The sequence below is a fragment of the Coregonus clupeaformis genome, chromosome 37, assembly GCF_020615455.1.
Source record: "Coregonus clupeaformis isolate EN_2021a chromosome 37, ASM2061545v1, whole genome shotgun sequence".
NCBI lineage: Eukaryota > Metazoa > Chordata > Actinopteri > Salmoniformes > Salmonidae > Coregonus > Coregonus clupeaformis.
The window spans coordinates 8,288,655-8,304,083 of record NC_059228.1 but is presented as its reverse complement, the minus strand read 5'-3'; the positions used below and the strand labels follow the sequence as shown (position 1 = coordinate 8,304,083).

General features: G+C 41.5%; 1 protein-coding gene across 1 annotated transcript in view; it reads right to left on the bottom strand.

The window, feature by feature from the left end:
• Nucleotides 1–15,429, bottom strand: part of LOC121553292 (DNA nucleotidylexotransferase-like) — a 182,711-nt gene that overhangs the window by 116,484 nt on the left and 50,798 nt on the right. Inside the window, exon 4 of the mRNA XM_041866314.2 lies at nucleotides 11,375–11,545. Coding sequence (XP_041722248.2) covers nucleotides 11,375–11,545 — 171 coding nt within the window. The remainder of the gene's footprint in view (nucleotides 1–11,374; nucleotides 11,546–15,429) is intronic.

Genomic DNA, 15,429 nt, shown 5'->3' with positions numbered 1-15,429 from the left:
TCAGGCATTTGGAAATTGCTCCCAATGATGAACCAGACTTGTGAAGGTTTACAAAAAAAAATTCTGAGGTCTTGGCTGATTTCTTTTGATTTTCCCTTGATGTCAAGCAAAGATGCACTGAGTTTGAAGGTAGGCCTTGAAATACATCCACATGTACACCTCCAATTGACTGAAATGATGTCAATTAGCCTATCAGAAGCTTCTAAAGCCATTACATCATTTTCTAGAATTGTCCAAGCTGTTTAAAGGATCAGTCAAGTTAGTGTATGTAAACTTCTGACCCACTGGAATTGTGATACAGTGAATTATAAGTGAAATAATCTGTCTGTAAACAATTGCTGGAAAAATTACTTGTGTCATGCACAAAGTAGATGTCCTAACCGACTTGCCAAAACTATAGTTTGTTAACAAGACATTTGTGGAGTGGTTGAAAAACAAGTTTTAATAACCTAAGTGTATGTAAACTTCCGACTTCAACTGTATATCAGTAATAAAGTCCACAATCAGCTTTCTGAATTGCCATAGAGGTACCAAAACATCAAATGTAAGAACATTTTGAAGATTGTTCCACAAATAAGGTGCAAGAAAACTAAAAGCTGATTTACTGTACCAAACTCAGTAAAGACCAATGGAATTTCCATAGTTAGCCATCCCAGAGACCAGGCATGGTAACCCATAAGTCTAAAGTTTAGTAATCATTTTAGGTAGGTACAGTGGGAGTTTTTGTAGAAGGGTTTTATACATGAAAACATAGCAATGTATCAACCTACGTGACATCAAAGAGGGCCAACCAACTTTCTGGTAGAGAATGCAGTGATGAGTATTAAAATTGTCGCCCGTAATAAAGCGCAATGCACTATGATAAACTGAATCTAACAGCTTTATTGAAGTGGCAGCTGCGTTCATATAGATGATGTCGCCATAGTGTAGGACCAATAGGAACGTCGACTGAATCATCTGCTTTCTACTATTTAGCGAGAGGCATGACCTATTTCTATAGAAGAAGCCCATTTTTATTCTCAGCTTATTAACTAACTCATCAATATGCTTTTTAAAAGACAGCTTTTCATCTATCCAGATGCCCAGATATTTGTAAGCAGGGACACGATCAATATGAACACCATCCAAAGTTGTTTAAATCATCAGAGTTATTTTTATGTGCTTTAGAGAACAACATATACAGTGCCTTCAGAAAGAATTCATAGCCCTTGACTTATTCCACATTTTGTTGTGTTACAGCCTGAATTCAAAATGAATTAAATCAATTTTTTTCTGACCCATCTACACACAACACCCCATAATGAAAAAGTGAAAACATGTTTTTATGAATGTTAGCAATTGTATTGAAAAAAAAATACAGAAATATCTCATTTACATAAGTATTCACACCCCTGAGTCAATCTTTTATAGAAACACCTTTGGCAGTGATTACAGATGTGAGTCTTTCCGGGTAAGTCTCTAAGAGCTTTCCACACCTGGATTGTGCAACATTTGCCCATTATTATTAAAACAATTCTTCAAGCTCTGTCAAATTGGTTGTTGATCATTGCTACACAACCATTTTCAGGACTTGCGATAGATTTTCAAGTAGATCCTTAAGAGTCTATTGACGCAAACGTGTGCCAATCTAAGTAACATAATAAAAAAATCCCCATCAAAAACCATCAGTTTTTTTTGCATTGGCTGTGTCTCAATACACTGCATCCTCCTATGTCGGCCTTCCGCAAACAGTGGTGTTTGTCAGACCATGAAACATCATGAAAATCAGTCTTCTCACGAAAACATCTGTAGCGTTTGGCCTACAAACTATTATGACCACTCTATGGAAAGGGGAGACTCACAAACTCGTTTTGCTCTATGACCTCAACAAGTGTCACATGACTCGTCTGAAGGTAACCCATACAAACGAATGGAAGTATGGAGGTAGTTTTGTGTCAACAAAAATAAGGGGTCAAATATGTGTCCAAAAAAACAAAAATATGTCCTGAGCTTTCTTATATCTCCTAGATATAGAACAGACACTTCAAAACCTTATTCCTTATGATGTATTTTTGGACTGTATTTTTTTCCATTTATGAATGTGTTATTCAGTGCGTTTCTTTGGGCTATAGTATTAAAGGCCAAATTCAATATTTGTGACCGACCGGCTCGATTCAGTCTTTTGTAGCAAAATTTGAAATTATGTTTTTTACAATGGATAAAAGTAGCGACTCAGTTGAGGAACAATGGGAAAGTAATTCTGTTTTGAAAGTTGATAAACTTGTAACCTTACTTTTGAGAAAATGGCCTTTGAATGTTTTGGTACACCAACTGGAGAGCTCTTCTTTGTCTACACCCATTGAGCATCATTCACACCCTCTTAAACTATAACCCTGGCCGTAAACTCAGAGTGTTGTCAGATTGTCCATTCGTAAATCGGAGTAGATAGCCAGAGCGAATTTACCAGCTACGTATATCAACAGTTGTCGCATTGACATCATTAACATTCTATTGAAATGGTTACTTGCATAGTGGAGTCTTTTGTTAAGACATGTAGCTAGCTAGCTAGCTAGCTAGCTAAACAATGAACCATAATCCCAACTCATGACGTTACTATGCTGCATGAATCTGCAGGTAGCTAACCAACCAGGTTCAATGTTAGCTAGCTAACATTAGGCTATAACTAGCAAAGCAAATGGCTCTGACAAATAATATTACTACACAGATCATATACATAACGTTAGCTATCGAGCCAGCCAGCTAACATTAGCTAGCTAGCTAACAGTATATTTGATCTTGAAATGAAAACAACTTTCTGGCAAAATTAGAAACATGTAATATCTGAAAATGTAGCTAGCTAGACTCTTACCCGTATACATAGATGGACGTGTCTCCCTCTCTGTCACGGATGCCATGGTTGCCCTTAGTTTGAAGATGTAATCCGGAGACAGGTGTTTTCTCCATCTCCTTAGCTATCATACTCTAATTCCACTGATTTTAAAACTCGATCTCTCGGCATGTCCAGCCCACTCATTATCTCAGCCAATCATGGCTAGCGGGAAGGTTGCTGTCTTTTTCTGTGGCTAAACCAACTAAGCTCGTAATTTAACAATTTTATTCGTATTTACAGATGGCATACAAGTTTGTATTAAGGAACATGAAAGTTCACATGTTCCAGAAGTCATTTCTGCCCCAAAACGCATTTTGATTTTAAAAAAAAGTTTAAATTCAAATAGCTCTCCTCTGAAGTAGTGACGCACGACATACACCTAGTTTCCTGAAACAAGTCACATTTTATTAAAAAATATATATGTATTAATTTTTTTTTGACCTAAAGGGGTCCTAAAATTCAAATTTTTTTGCAGTATTACTTTAGTGCTTTGTTACAAACAGGATACAAGTTTTGGAATATTTATATTCTGTGCAGGCTTCTTTCTTTTCACTCTGTCAATTAGGTTAGTATTGTGGAGTAACTACAATGTTGTTGATCAATCCTCAGTTTTCTTCTATCACGGTTTTAAAGTCACCATTGGCTTTATGGTGAAATTCCTGAGTGGGTTCCTTCCTCTCCGGCAACTGAGTTAGGAAGGATGCCTGTATCTTTGTAGTGACTGGGTGTAATGAATAACGTCACTATGCTCAAAGGGATATTCAATGTCTGCTTTTTTTTTTACCCATCTACCAATAGGTGCCCTTCTTTGCGAGGCATTGGATAACCTCCCTGGTCTTTGTGGTTGAATCTGTGTTTGAAATTCACTGCTTGATTGAGGGACCTAACCGATAATTGTATGTGTGCGGTACAGAGATGAGGTAATCATTCAAAAACCATATTAAACACCATTATTGCATACAGAGTGAGTCCATGCAACTTATTATGTGACTTTTTAAGCACAGATCTTATTTAGGCTTGCTATAACAAAATGGTTGAATACTTATTGATTCAAGACATTTCAGCTTTTCATTTGTAAAAATGTGTGTGTAGTGACAAAAAAAACTAAATGTAACACAACAAAATGTGGAAAAAGTCAAGGGGTGTGAATACTTTCTGAGGGCACTGTACTTAGTATTACCCGCATTCAATACTAATTTCAGTTCAACTACTTTTTTCTGTAATGCAATGAAGGCATACTGTAGTTCAGATAGAGCCTGGTCAACCGTGGGGGCAATATTATACACAGCAGTGCATTGGCATACAAGTCCAGGGCCCAGAATTGACCCCTGCAGGACACCTTTTATTATGTCCAGAAAACCTGATTTAACACTATCAGTAGATACACATTGAGTTCTTAGTGTTAAGTAATTTTTAACCAGTTACATGTAGCCTGGTCTAGGCCAATTGAGGATATCCTCTGCATTAGCAGTGAGTGATCAACAGTATCGAAGGCCTTTGACAGGTCAATGAAAAGGGCAGCACAATGTTGCCTTTTATCCACACAGTTAACCATATCATTTATAACTAGGGATGCAGCAGAGATTGTGCTATGACCTGGTGTAAAACCCGACTGATGAACTGTACATTTAGAATACATTTCAAAAATAAGAATGATCTTAGCTGAGAATTAATAAAGGATTCTAATATTTTAGCTAGGCAAGAAAGTTTAGAAAATAGGGCAATAATTATTTAGGGGACAAAGGTCACCACCTTTGTGAAGGGGGAGTACATGGGCCGCCTTCCAAACCTTGGGGATAGTACCAGATATAATTGTCAGGTAAAAAATATGGGTTAATGATAGCATACTGCAACTAACAGATTTTATCCTTATGCTCCCTATGCTAACGCGCCAGGCTGATCTCCTCCTCTCTGAAATGCTGTGATACTGTAAGTGTCACATGTGAGAGTGGCATGCTGAGGGCTATGTCTGCTGCAGGCAGTGGTAGGAGAGGGAAACTGGGGACAACGTCCTTGGACACAAAGGAAGTGGACGCTGTTGTAGGCAGTTTTGGTGGAGAGGTTTTGAGTATGGCAAATTGACAAATGTATCCAGACTGGCCTCCGAACCTTGAACCATCACAGTGCCGTTATTATAAATATTTATGTTACATTTGGGGGTGGAATCAATGTACAATTGCCTCATTGTTCTGTTTTCTGACATTTTAAGTTCATTGTTGGCCTTGTGGAGAGCTGGGTGCCAAGCATTCGGATCATCCGTGTAGAACAGAAGGTCTCCTTTGATTTCCTTGTTCGCTTTTAGGATGAAGTCTGCCCTCAACTGTTCACATATAGTAAAATAATAAAAATAAAATAAAAAATGCAATTTAAGGAGGAGCTCTTCTTAAGTGCTGCTGCTCATGGAATTGGTTGCTAGGAGTACTTAAAGTACCCCTCTGATACTCATTTCCATTCCTATTCTAGACATAATAGCTTTGGTATAGTAAAGCATCGGATTAATTCCAGTTTTATGGCTGTAATGAAAAGCTCAGGATGTTATTTTCCACAGCTCCGACTGTTTGTTTTGAACAGGCTTTGTTCCCGGGCCTAATAGTGTTCTCCTCTCCGGGGAGCACAACTAATTTGCTGGTAACATTTTAAGTGTCTCCATATCACATTTATCAAAGATGTAAAAGCAGTAGGCACCAAGGCACTGTGTAGGATGTAGGATGAAAACTTAAAACAACATCACTGTTATGGAATAGAAGCATCAATGGACTTCTCAGAGGACACAACTATTGGAGAAGCGTTTATTTTAAAAGGTTTGAGGTTGTTCTGTTGTAATCTGCTGTCATCAGCTTCAACTGTGTGTGTGTGTACACACGTGCGTGTGTGTCTGTGTGTGTGTGCATGAAAAAACACTACAAAGCAGTATTTTAGTTTACTTTAATATTTTAACAATGAACAGCAGGTAAGGCTTAAAGCAGAGTAGACATTTCTGCCTTGAGTCCACTGCTCAACACAGGAGTTTGGTGGCACCTTAATTGGGGAAAACGGGCTCGTGGTAATGGCTGGAGCGGAATCAGTGGAATGGTATTAAATACAGTGCCTTGCAAAAGTATTCATCCCCTTTGGCGTTTTTCCTATTTTGGTGCATTACAACCTGTAATTAAAATGGATTTTTATTTGGATTTCATGAAATGGACATACACAAAAGAGTCAAAATTGGTGAAGTGAAATGAAAAAAATAACTCGTTTCAGAAAATTCAAAAAAATAGATAACGGAAAAGTGGTGCGTGCATATGTATTCAGCCCCATTTTCCTGGAGTGGCCTAGCCAGTCTCCAGATCTCAACCCCATAGAAAATCTTACGAGGGAGTTGAAAGTCCATGTGGCCAGCGACAGCCCCAAAACATCACTGCTCTAGCGGAGATCTGCATGGAGGAATGGGCCAAAATACCAGCAACAGTGTGTGAAAACGTTGTGAAGACTTACAGAAAACGTTTGACCTGTGTCATTGCCAACAAAGGGTTTATAACAAAGTATTGAGAAACTTTTGTTATTGACCAAATACTTATTTTCCACCATCATTTGCAAATAAATTCATTAAAAATCCTACAAAGTGATTTTCTGGAAAATAAATTCTCATTTTGTCTGTCATAGTTGACGTGTACCTATGATGAAAATTACAAGCCTCTCTCATCTTTTTAAGAGGGAGAACTTGCACAATTGGTGGCTGACTAAATACTTTTTTCCCCACTGTATGTATATGTATGTGTATATATGTATGTATGTACAGTGAGGGAGAAAAGTATTTGATCCCCTGCTGATTTTGTACGTTTGCCCACTGACAAAGATATGATCAGTCTATAATTTTAATGGTAGGTTTATTTGAACAGTGAGAGACAGAATAACAAAAAAAAATCCAGAAAAACGCAATGTTATTAATTGATTTGCATTTTAATGAGGGAAATAAGTATTTGACCCCTCTGCAAAACATGACTTAGTACTTGGTGGCAAAACCCTTGTTGGCAATCACAGAGGTCAGACGTTTCTTGTAGTTGGCCACCAGGTTTGCACACATCTCAGGAGGGATTTATTCCCACTCCTCTTTGCAGATCTTCTCCAAGTCATTAAGGTTTCGAGGCTGACGTTTGGCAACTTGAACCTTCAGCTCCCTCCACATATTTTCTATGGGATTAAGGTCTGGAGACTGGCTAGGCCACTCCAGGACCTTAATGTGCTTCTTCTTGAGCCAATCCTTTGTTGCCTTGGCCATGTGTTTTGTGTCACTGTCATGCTGGAATACCAATCCACGACCAATTTTAAATGCCCTGGCTGAGGAAAGGAGGTTCTCACCTAAGATTTGACGGTACATGGCCCCGTCCATCGTCCCTTTGATGCTGTGAAGTTGTCCTGTCCCCTTAGCAGAAAAACACCTCCAAAGCATTATGTTTCCACCTCCATGTTTGACGGTGGGGATGGTGTTCTTGGGGTCATAGGCAGCATTCCTCCTCCTCCAAACACGGCGAGTTCAGTTGATGCCAAAGAGCTCCATTTTGGTCTCATCTGACCACAACACTTTCACCTAGTTCTCCTCTGAATCATTCAGATGTTCATTGGCAAACTTCAGACGGGCATGTACAGTGGGGGAAAAAAGTATTTAGTCAGCCACCAATTGTGCAAGTTCTCCCACTTAAAAAGATGAGAGATGCCTGTAATTTTCTTCATAGGTACACGTCAACTATGACAGACAAATTGAGAAAGAAAAATCCAGAAAATCACATTGTAGGATTTTTTATGAATTTATTTGCAAATTATGGTGGAAAATAAGTATATGGTCAACTACAAAAAAGCAAGATTTCTGGCTCTCACAGACCTGTAACTTCTTCTTTAAGAGGCTCCTCTGTCCTCCCCTCGTTTCCTGTATTAATGGCACCTGTTTGAACTTGTTATCAGTATAAAATACACCTGTCCACAACCTCAAACAGTCACACTCCAAACTCCACTATGCCCAAGACCAAAGAGCTGTCAAAGGACACCAGAAACAAAATTGTAGACCTGCACCAGGCTGGGAAGACTGAATCTGCAATAGGTAAGCAGCTTGGTTTGGAGAAATCAACTGTGGGAGCAATTATTAGGAAATGGAAGACATACAACACCACTGATAATCTCCCTCGATCTGGGGCTCCACGCAAGATCTCACCCCGTGGGGTCAAAATGATCACAAGAACGGTGAGCAAAAATCCCAGAACCACACGGGGGACCTAGTGAATGACCTGCAGAGAGCTGGGACCAAAGTAACAAAGCCTACCATCAGTAACACACTACGCCGCCAGGGACTCAAATCCTGCTGTGTCCCCCTGCTTAAGCCAGTACATGTCCAGGCCCGTCTGAAGTTTGCTAGAGTGCATTTGGATGATCCAGAAGAGGATTTGGAGAATGTCATATGGTCAGATGAAACCAAAATATAACTTTTTGGTAAAAACTCAACTCGTCGTGTTTGGAGTACAAAGAATGCTGAGTTGCATCCAAAGAACACCATATCTACTGTGAAGCATGGGGGTGGAAACATCATGCTTTGGGGCTGTTTTTCTGCAAAGGGGCCAGGACGACTGATCCGTGTAAAGGAAAGAATGAATGGGGCCATGTATCGTGAGATTTTGAGTGAAAACCTCCTTCCATCAGCAAGGGCATTGAAGATGAAACGTGGCTGGGTCTTTCAGCATGACAATGATCCCAAACACACCGCCCGGGCAACGAAGGAGTGGCTTCGTAAGAAGCATTTCAAGGTCCTGGAGTGGCCTAGCCAGTCTCCAGATCTCAACCCCATAGAAAATCTTTGGAGGGAGTTGAAAATCCGTGTTGCCCAGCGACAGCCCCAAAACATCACTGCTCTAGAGGAGATCTGCATGGAGGAATGGGCCAAAATACCAGCAACAGTGTGTGAAAACCTTGTGAAGACTTACAGAGAACGTTTGACCTGTGTCATTGCCAACAAAGGGTATATAACAAAGTATTGAGAAACCTTTTTTGTTATTGACCAAATACTTATTTTCCACCATAATTTGCAAATAAATTCATTAAAAATCCTACAATGTGATTTTCTGGAATTTCTTTTCTCATTTTGTCTGTCATAGTTGACGTGTACCTATGATGAAAATTACAGGCCTCTCTCATCTTTTTAAGTGGTAGAACTTGCACAATTGGTGGCTGACTAAATACTTTTTTTCCCAACTGTATATGTGCTTTCTTGAGCAGGGGGACCTTGCGGGCGCTGCAGAATTTCAGTCCTTCACAGCGTAGTGTGTTACCAATTGTTTTCTTGGTGACTATGGTCCCAGCTGCCTTGAGATCATTGACAAGTTCCTCCTGTTTAGTTCTGGGCTGATTTCTCTCCGTTCTCATGATCATTGCAACTCCACGAGGTGAGATCTTGCATGGAGCCCCAGGCCGAGGGAAATTGACAGTCCTTTTGTGTTTCTTCCATTTGCGAATAATCGCACCAACTGTTGTCACCTTCTCACCAAGCTGCTCTGCGATGGTCTTGTAGCCCATTTCAGCCTTGTGTAGGTCTACAATCTTGTCCCTGACATCCTTGGAGAGCTCTTTTTTCTTGGCCATGGTGGAGAGTTTGGAATCTGATTGATTGATTGCTTCTGTGGACAGGTGTCTTTTATACAGGTAACCAGCCGAGATTAGGAGCATTCCCTTTAAGAGTGTGCTCCTAATCTCAGCTCGTTACCTGTATAAAAGACACCTGGGAGCCAGAAATCTTTCTGATTGAGAGGGGGTCAAATACTTATTTCCCTCATTAAAATGCAAATCAATTTATAACATTTTTGACATGCGTTTTTCTGGATTTTTATTTATTTATTCTGTCTCTCACTGTTCAAATAAACCTACCATTAAAATTATAGACTGATAATTTCTTTGTCAGTGGGCAAACATACAAAATCAGCAGGGGATCAAATACTTTTTTCCCTCACCGTACATAAGATCTGGTGCAACCAATTACCTTCAGAAGTCACATAATTAGTTAAATAAAGTCCACCTGTGTGCAATCTAAGTGTCACATGATCTGTCACATGATCTCAGTATATATACACTTGTTCTGAAAGGCACCAGAGTCTGCAACACCACTACGCAAGGGGCACCACCAAGCAAGCGGCACCATGAAGACCAAGGAGCTCTCCAAACAGGTCAGGGACACAACAAACCTGCCAAGAGAGGGCCACCCACCAAAACTCACAGACCAGGTGAAGAGGGCATTAATCAGAGTGGCAACAAAGAGACCAAAGATAACCCTGAAGGAGCCTCCCCAAACATATGGAAGAAGGTACTCTGGTCAGATGAAACTAAAACTGAGCTTTTTGGCCATCAAGGAAAACGCTATGTCTGGCGCAAACCCAAACACCTCTCATCACCCCGAGAACACCACCCCCTCAGTGAAGCATGGTGGTGGCAGCATCATGCTGTGGGGATGTTTTTCATCGGCAGGGACTGGGAAACTGGTCAGAATTGAAGGAATGATGGATGGTGCTAAATACATGGAAATTCTTGAGGGAAACCTGTCTTCCAGAGATTTGAGACTGGGATGGAGGTTCACCTTCCAGCAGGACAATGACCCTAAGCATACTGCTAAAGCAACACTTGAGTGGTTTAAGGGGAAACATTTAAATGTCTTGGAATGGCCTAGTCAAAGCCCAGACCTCAATCCAATTGAGAATCTGTGGTATGACTTAAAGATTGCTGTACACCAGCGGAACCCATCCAACTTGAAGGAGCTGGAGCAGCTTTGCCTTGAAGAATGGGCAAAATCCCAGTGGATAGATGTGCCAAGCTTATAGAGACTTACCCCAAGAGACTTGCAAAATATTTTGCATCTTCAAAGTGGTAGGCATGTTGTGTAAATCAAATGATACAACCCCCCCAAAAAAAAAATATTTTAATCCCAGGTTGTAAAGCAACAAAATAGGAAAAATGCCAAGGGGGTGAATACTTTCGCAAGCCACTGTACATCAAACACATGGTTCCAGGTGTTTGATGCCATTCCATTCACTCCGTTCCGGCCATTATTATGGGCCGTTCTCCCCTTAGCAGCCTCCACTGCTGCTCAATGACGCATCTCCCTACTGGCTATCAACCCTCAAGCCAAGGCCAACCCTCCTCAAGCTCAGGGATACTGCTCTGACACACTTTCTCATTGGGGTGTACACACACACACACCAATTGTTCATCACTACCATGGCCTCAGTGCTCGCTAGGCTACTATTTCATCTCAGTGGGTTTTGTGATTTTTCCCCTCTGATGTTCACTCAACAATACTCAACTCAGTGGTTGCTTACTAAGTGTCACTCCAATGGCCACGGACATGTGGAATGTTTGGCCTTTACTCTGTTTATTTTACTCTGGTGGGTGTGTGTGTGTGTGTATCATGTGTGTCTGTGTGTCTGTGTGCGTGCATGTCAGTGTGGTTGTGTGTGCGTGTGTGTGACTGCATTAATACAGTGGAGCTGATGTTACCTCCATGACAGCCTTGGTTTGTTCACCCACGCAGGGGAGGCCCTGGATGGCCCCCAGACAGTGCACTGCTGATGGCAGACTCTTCAGAACTGAGGCTGCTCGCCGGAACGCCAGGCATGGACCCTTATTTTCATTGAACTCAGAACTCTCCGCCAGCTCCTCCAACACATCCTAAAGAGGAGAGGGAGGGAGGGAGGGAGGGAGGGAGGGAGAGAGTGAGAGAGATAGAGAGAGAGAGAGAGAGAGAGAGAGAGAGAGAGAGAGAGAGAGAGAGAAAGGCAAAATGAAAGGAGAGGGAATATATAAATATGGAAATGAGAAACAAAGATGGAAAAGGAAACACAAAATAATTGTGGTATGAGGTCAGAGAAATAGAGGGAAGGGAGAGAAAATAAAAACAAATGGAGATATAGTGTGAGGAAAGAGAGAGAGAGAGAGAGAGACAGACAGAGAGAGAGAGAGAGAGAGAGAGAGAGAGAGAGAGAGAGAATGTGTCAGGTGTGCACTCACACGTCAGATGCATTGACCCGTGGAGGCAGTTAGACAGGGATCGGAGCACACAAATCCCCCTCTCCCTCTCTCCTTCCCCTCTACCTCTTCCTCCATCTCTCTCCCCGCCGTGGTAGACCCCGGCAAACAGGCCTCTTCCGTATGACCGCACAGCGACATTTGGGTCGGTGTGCGCCGGAGAGGAACCTGTCATTTTCCACTTGTTGACAACAGGCTCCCCAGGGGCCTGCAGTGCTGCTGTGTATTTTCCTCTCTGAAGCAACATGGTGGTTCAACGAAAGGAAATAACAACTGTCAGGAGTTTTCTATTTAGTTTTTTTCAATAGAAGGATTTTGCCAGGAGGGGGAGAGTGAGGGTTTTATGCATGAGCAGTCCCAGAGGACACCATGTTCCAGGGAAGAGAAGCTTCCTTACTGAGCAGTCCCAGAGGACACCATGTTCCAGAGAAGAGAAGCTTCCTTACTCACTACTACCTATTGCTCTGCATTGATATACAGTACAGTAAAGTCCAGACTAATGGTAAATGTAGGGATGTATATTAGCATATTATGCAGACCACCAAAACTAGAATACACATACACATGAACCAAATCTTATCTAACGAGGAAAAGTATAAAAACCACTGCTGTGGTCATCACTATCCTCTTGCAATAGGACCAGCTGGATGGCAAAAACAGTGCTAATAGTACCTCAAAAGTAATAACTATTGACCATGCCAAAAGAGTTGAAAAGGAAAGTTTTGAGTGAGGAAAAGAAGGGTTCAATTCTGGCTTTACTGGCAGAAGGATACAGTGAGCGTCAGGTTGCTTCCATGCTTAACATTTCAAAGACGGCGGTTCATAAGAACAAGGTCAAGCAGCAGACATTGGGGACAACAAAGCTACAGACTGGCAGAGGGCGAAAACGACTCTCTACTGACCGGGATGACCGCAAACTCATTCGAATGTCACTCAACAACCGTAGGATGACATCAAGTGACCTACAAAAAGAATGGCAAACGGCAGCTGGGGTGAAGTGCACGGCGAGGACGGTTCGAAACAGGCTCCTAGGGGCAGGGCTGAAGTCGTGCAAAGCTAGAAAAAAGCTCTTTATCAATGAGAAGCAAAGAAGAGCCAGGCTGAAGTTTGCAAAAGACCATAAGGATTAGACCGTAGAGGACTGGAGTAAGGTAATCTTCTCTGATGAGTCCAATTTTCAGCTTTGCCCAACACCTGGTCGTCTAATGGTTAGACGGAGACCTGGAGAGGCCTACAAGCCACAGTGTCTCACACCCACTGTGAAATTAGGTGGAGGATCGATGATGATCTGGGGGTGCTTCAACAAGGCTGGAATCGGGCAGATTTGTCTTTGTGAAGGACACATGAATCAAGCCATGTACAAGGTTGTCCTGGAAAAAAATGTGCTTCCTTTTGCTCTGACATTATTCCCCAACTCTGAGGATTGGTTTTTCCAGCAGGACAATGTGCCATGCCACACAGCCATGTCAATCAAGGTGTGGATGGAGGACCACCAGATCAAGACCCTGTCATGGCCAGCCCAATCTCCAGACCTGAACCCCATTGAAAACTTCTGGAATATGATCAAGAGGAAGACGGATGGTCACAAGCCATCAAACAAAGCCCAGCTGCTTGAATTTTTGCGCCAGGAGTGGCATAAAGTCACCCAACATCAATGTGAAAGACTGGTGGAGAGCATGCAAGACACATGAAAGCTGTGATTGAAAATCAGGGTTATTCCACCAAATATTGATTTCTGAACTCTTCCTAAGTTAAAACATTAGTATTGTGTTGTTTTAAAATGAACATGAACTTATTTTCTTTGCATTATTCGAGGTCTGACAACACTGCATCTTTTTTGTTATTTTGACCAGTTGTCATTTTCTGCAAATAAATGCTCTAAATGACAATATTTTTATTTGGAATTTGGGAGAAATGTTGTCAGTAGTTTATAGAATAAAACAAAAATGTTATTTTTACCCAAACACATAACTATAAATAGTAAAACCAGAGAAACTGATAGTTTTGCAGTGGTCTCTTAATTGTATATACAGTTGAAGTCGGAAGTTTACATACACTTAGGTTGGAGTCATTAAAACTCGTTTTTCAACCACTCCTCAAATTTCTTGTTAACAAATTATAGTTTTGGCAAGTCGGTTAGGACATCTACTTTGTGCATGACACAAGTAATTTTTCCAACAATTGTTTACAGACAGATAATTTCACTTATAATTCACTGTATCACAATTCCAGTAGGTCAGACGTTTACATACACTAAGTTGACTGTGCCTTTAAACAGCTTGGAAAATTCCAGAAAATGATGTCATGGCTTTAGAAGCTTCTGATAGGCTAATTGACATCATTTAAGTCCATTTGAGGTGTAACTGTGGATGTATTTCAAGGCCTACCTTCAAACTCAGTGTCTCTTTGCTTGACATCATGGGATAATTAAAAGAAATCAGCCAAGACCTCCGAAAAAAATGGTAGACCTCCACAAGTCTGGTTCATCCTTGGGAGCAATTTCCAAATGCCTGAACGTACCACGTTCATCTGTACAAACAATAGTACGCAAGCATAAACACCATGGGACCACGCAGCCGTCATACCACTCAGGAAGGAGACGCGTTCTGTTTCCAAGAGATGAACAACAGGGCGGCAGGTAGCTTAGTGGTTAAGAGCATTGTGCCAGTAACCGAAAGGTCGCTGGTTCTAATACCCGAGCCGACTAGGTGACAAATATGTCGATGTGCCCTTGAGCAAGGCACCTAACCCTAATTGCTCCTGTAAGTCGCTCTGGATAAGAGCGTCTGCAAAATGACTAATTATTATTATTATAACATACTTTGGTGCGAAAAGTGCAAATCAATCCCAGAACAACAGCAAAGGACCTTGTGAAGATGCTGGAGGAAACAGGTACAAAAGCATCTATAACTCAGTAAAACGAGTCCTATATCGACATAACCTGAAAGGCCGCTCAGCAAGGAAGAAGCCACTGCTCCAAAACTGCCATAAAAAAGCCAGACTTCGGTTTGCAACTGCACATGGGGACAAAGATCGTACATTTGGAGAAATGTCCTCTGGTCTAATGAAACAAAAATAGAACTGTTTGGCCATAATGACCATCGTTATGTTTGGAGGAAAAAGGGGGTGCCTTGCAAGCCGAAGAACACCATCCCAACCGTGAAGGTCGGGGGTGGCAGCGTCATGCTGTGGGGGTGCTTTGCTGCAGGAGGGACTGGTGCACTTCACAAAATAGATGGCATCATGAGGAAGGAAAATTATGTGGATATATTGAAGCAACATCTCAAGACATCAGTGAGGAAGGTAAAACTTGGTCGCAAATGGGTCTTCCAAATCGACAATGACCCCAAGCACACTTCCAAAGTTGTGGCAAAATGGCTTAAGGACAACAAAGTCAAGGTATTGGAGTGGCCATCACAAAGCCCTGACCTCAATCCTATTGAAAATGTGTGGGCAGAACTGAAAAAGCGTGTGCGAGCAAGGAGGCCTACAAACCTGACTCAATTACACCAGCTCTGTCAGGAGGA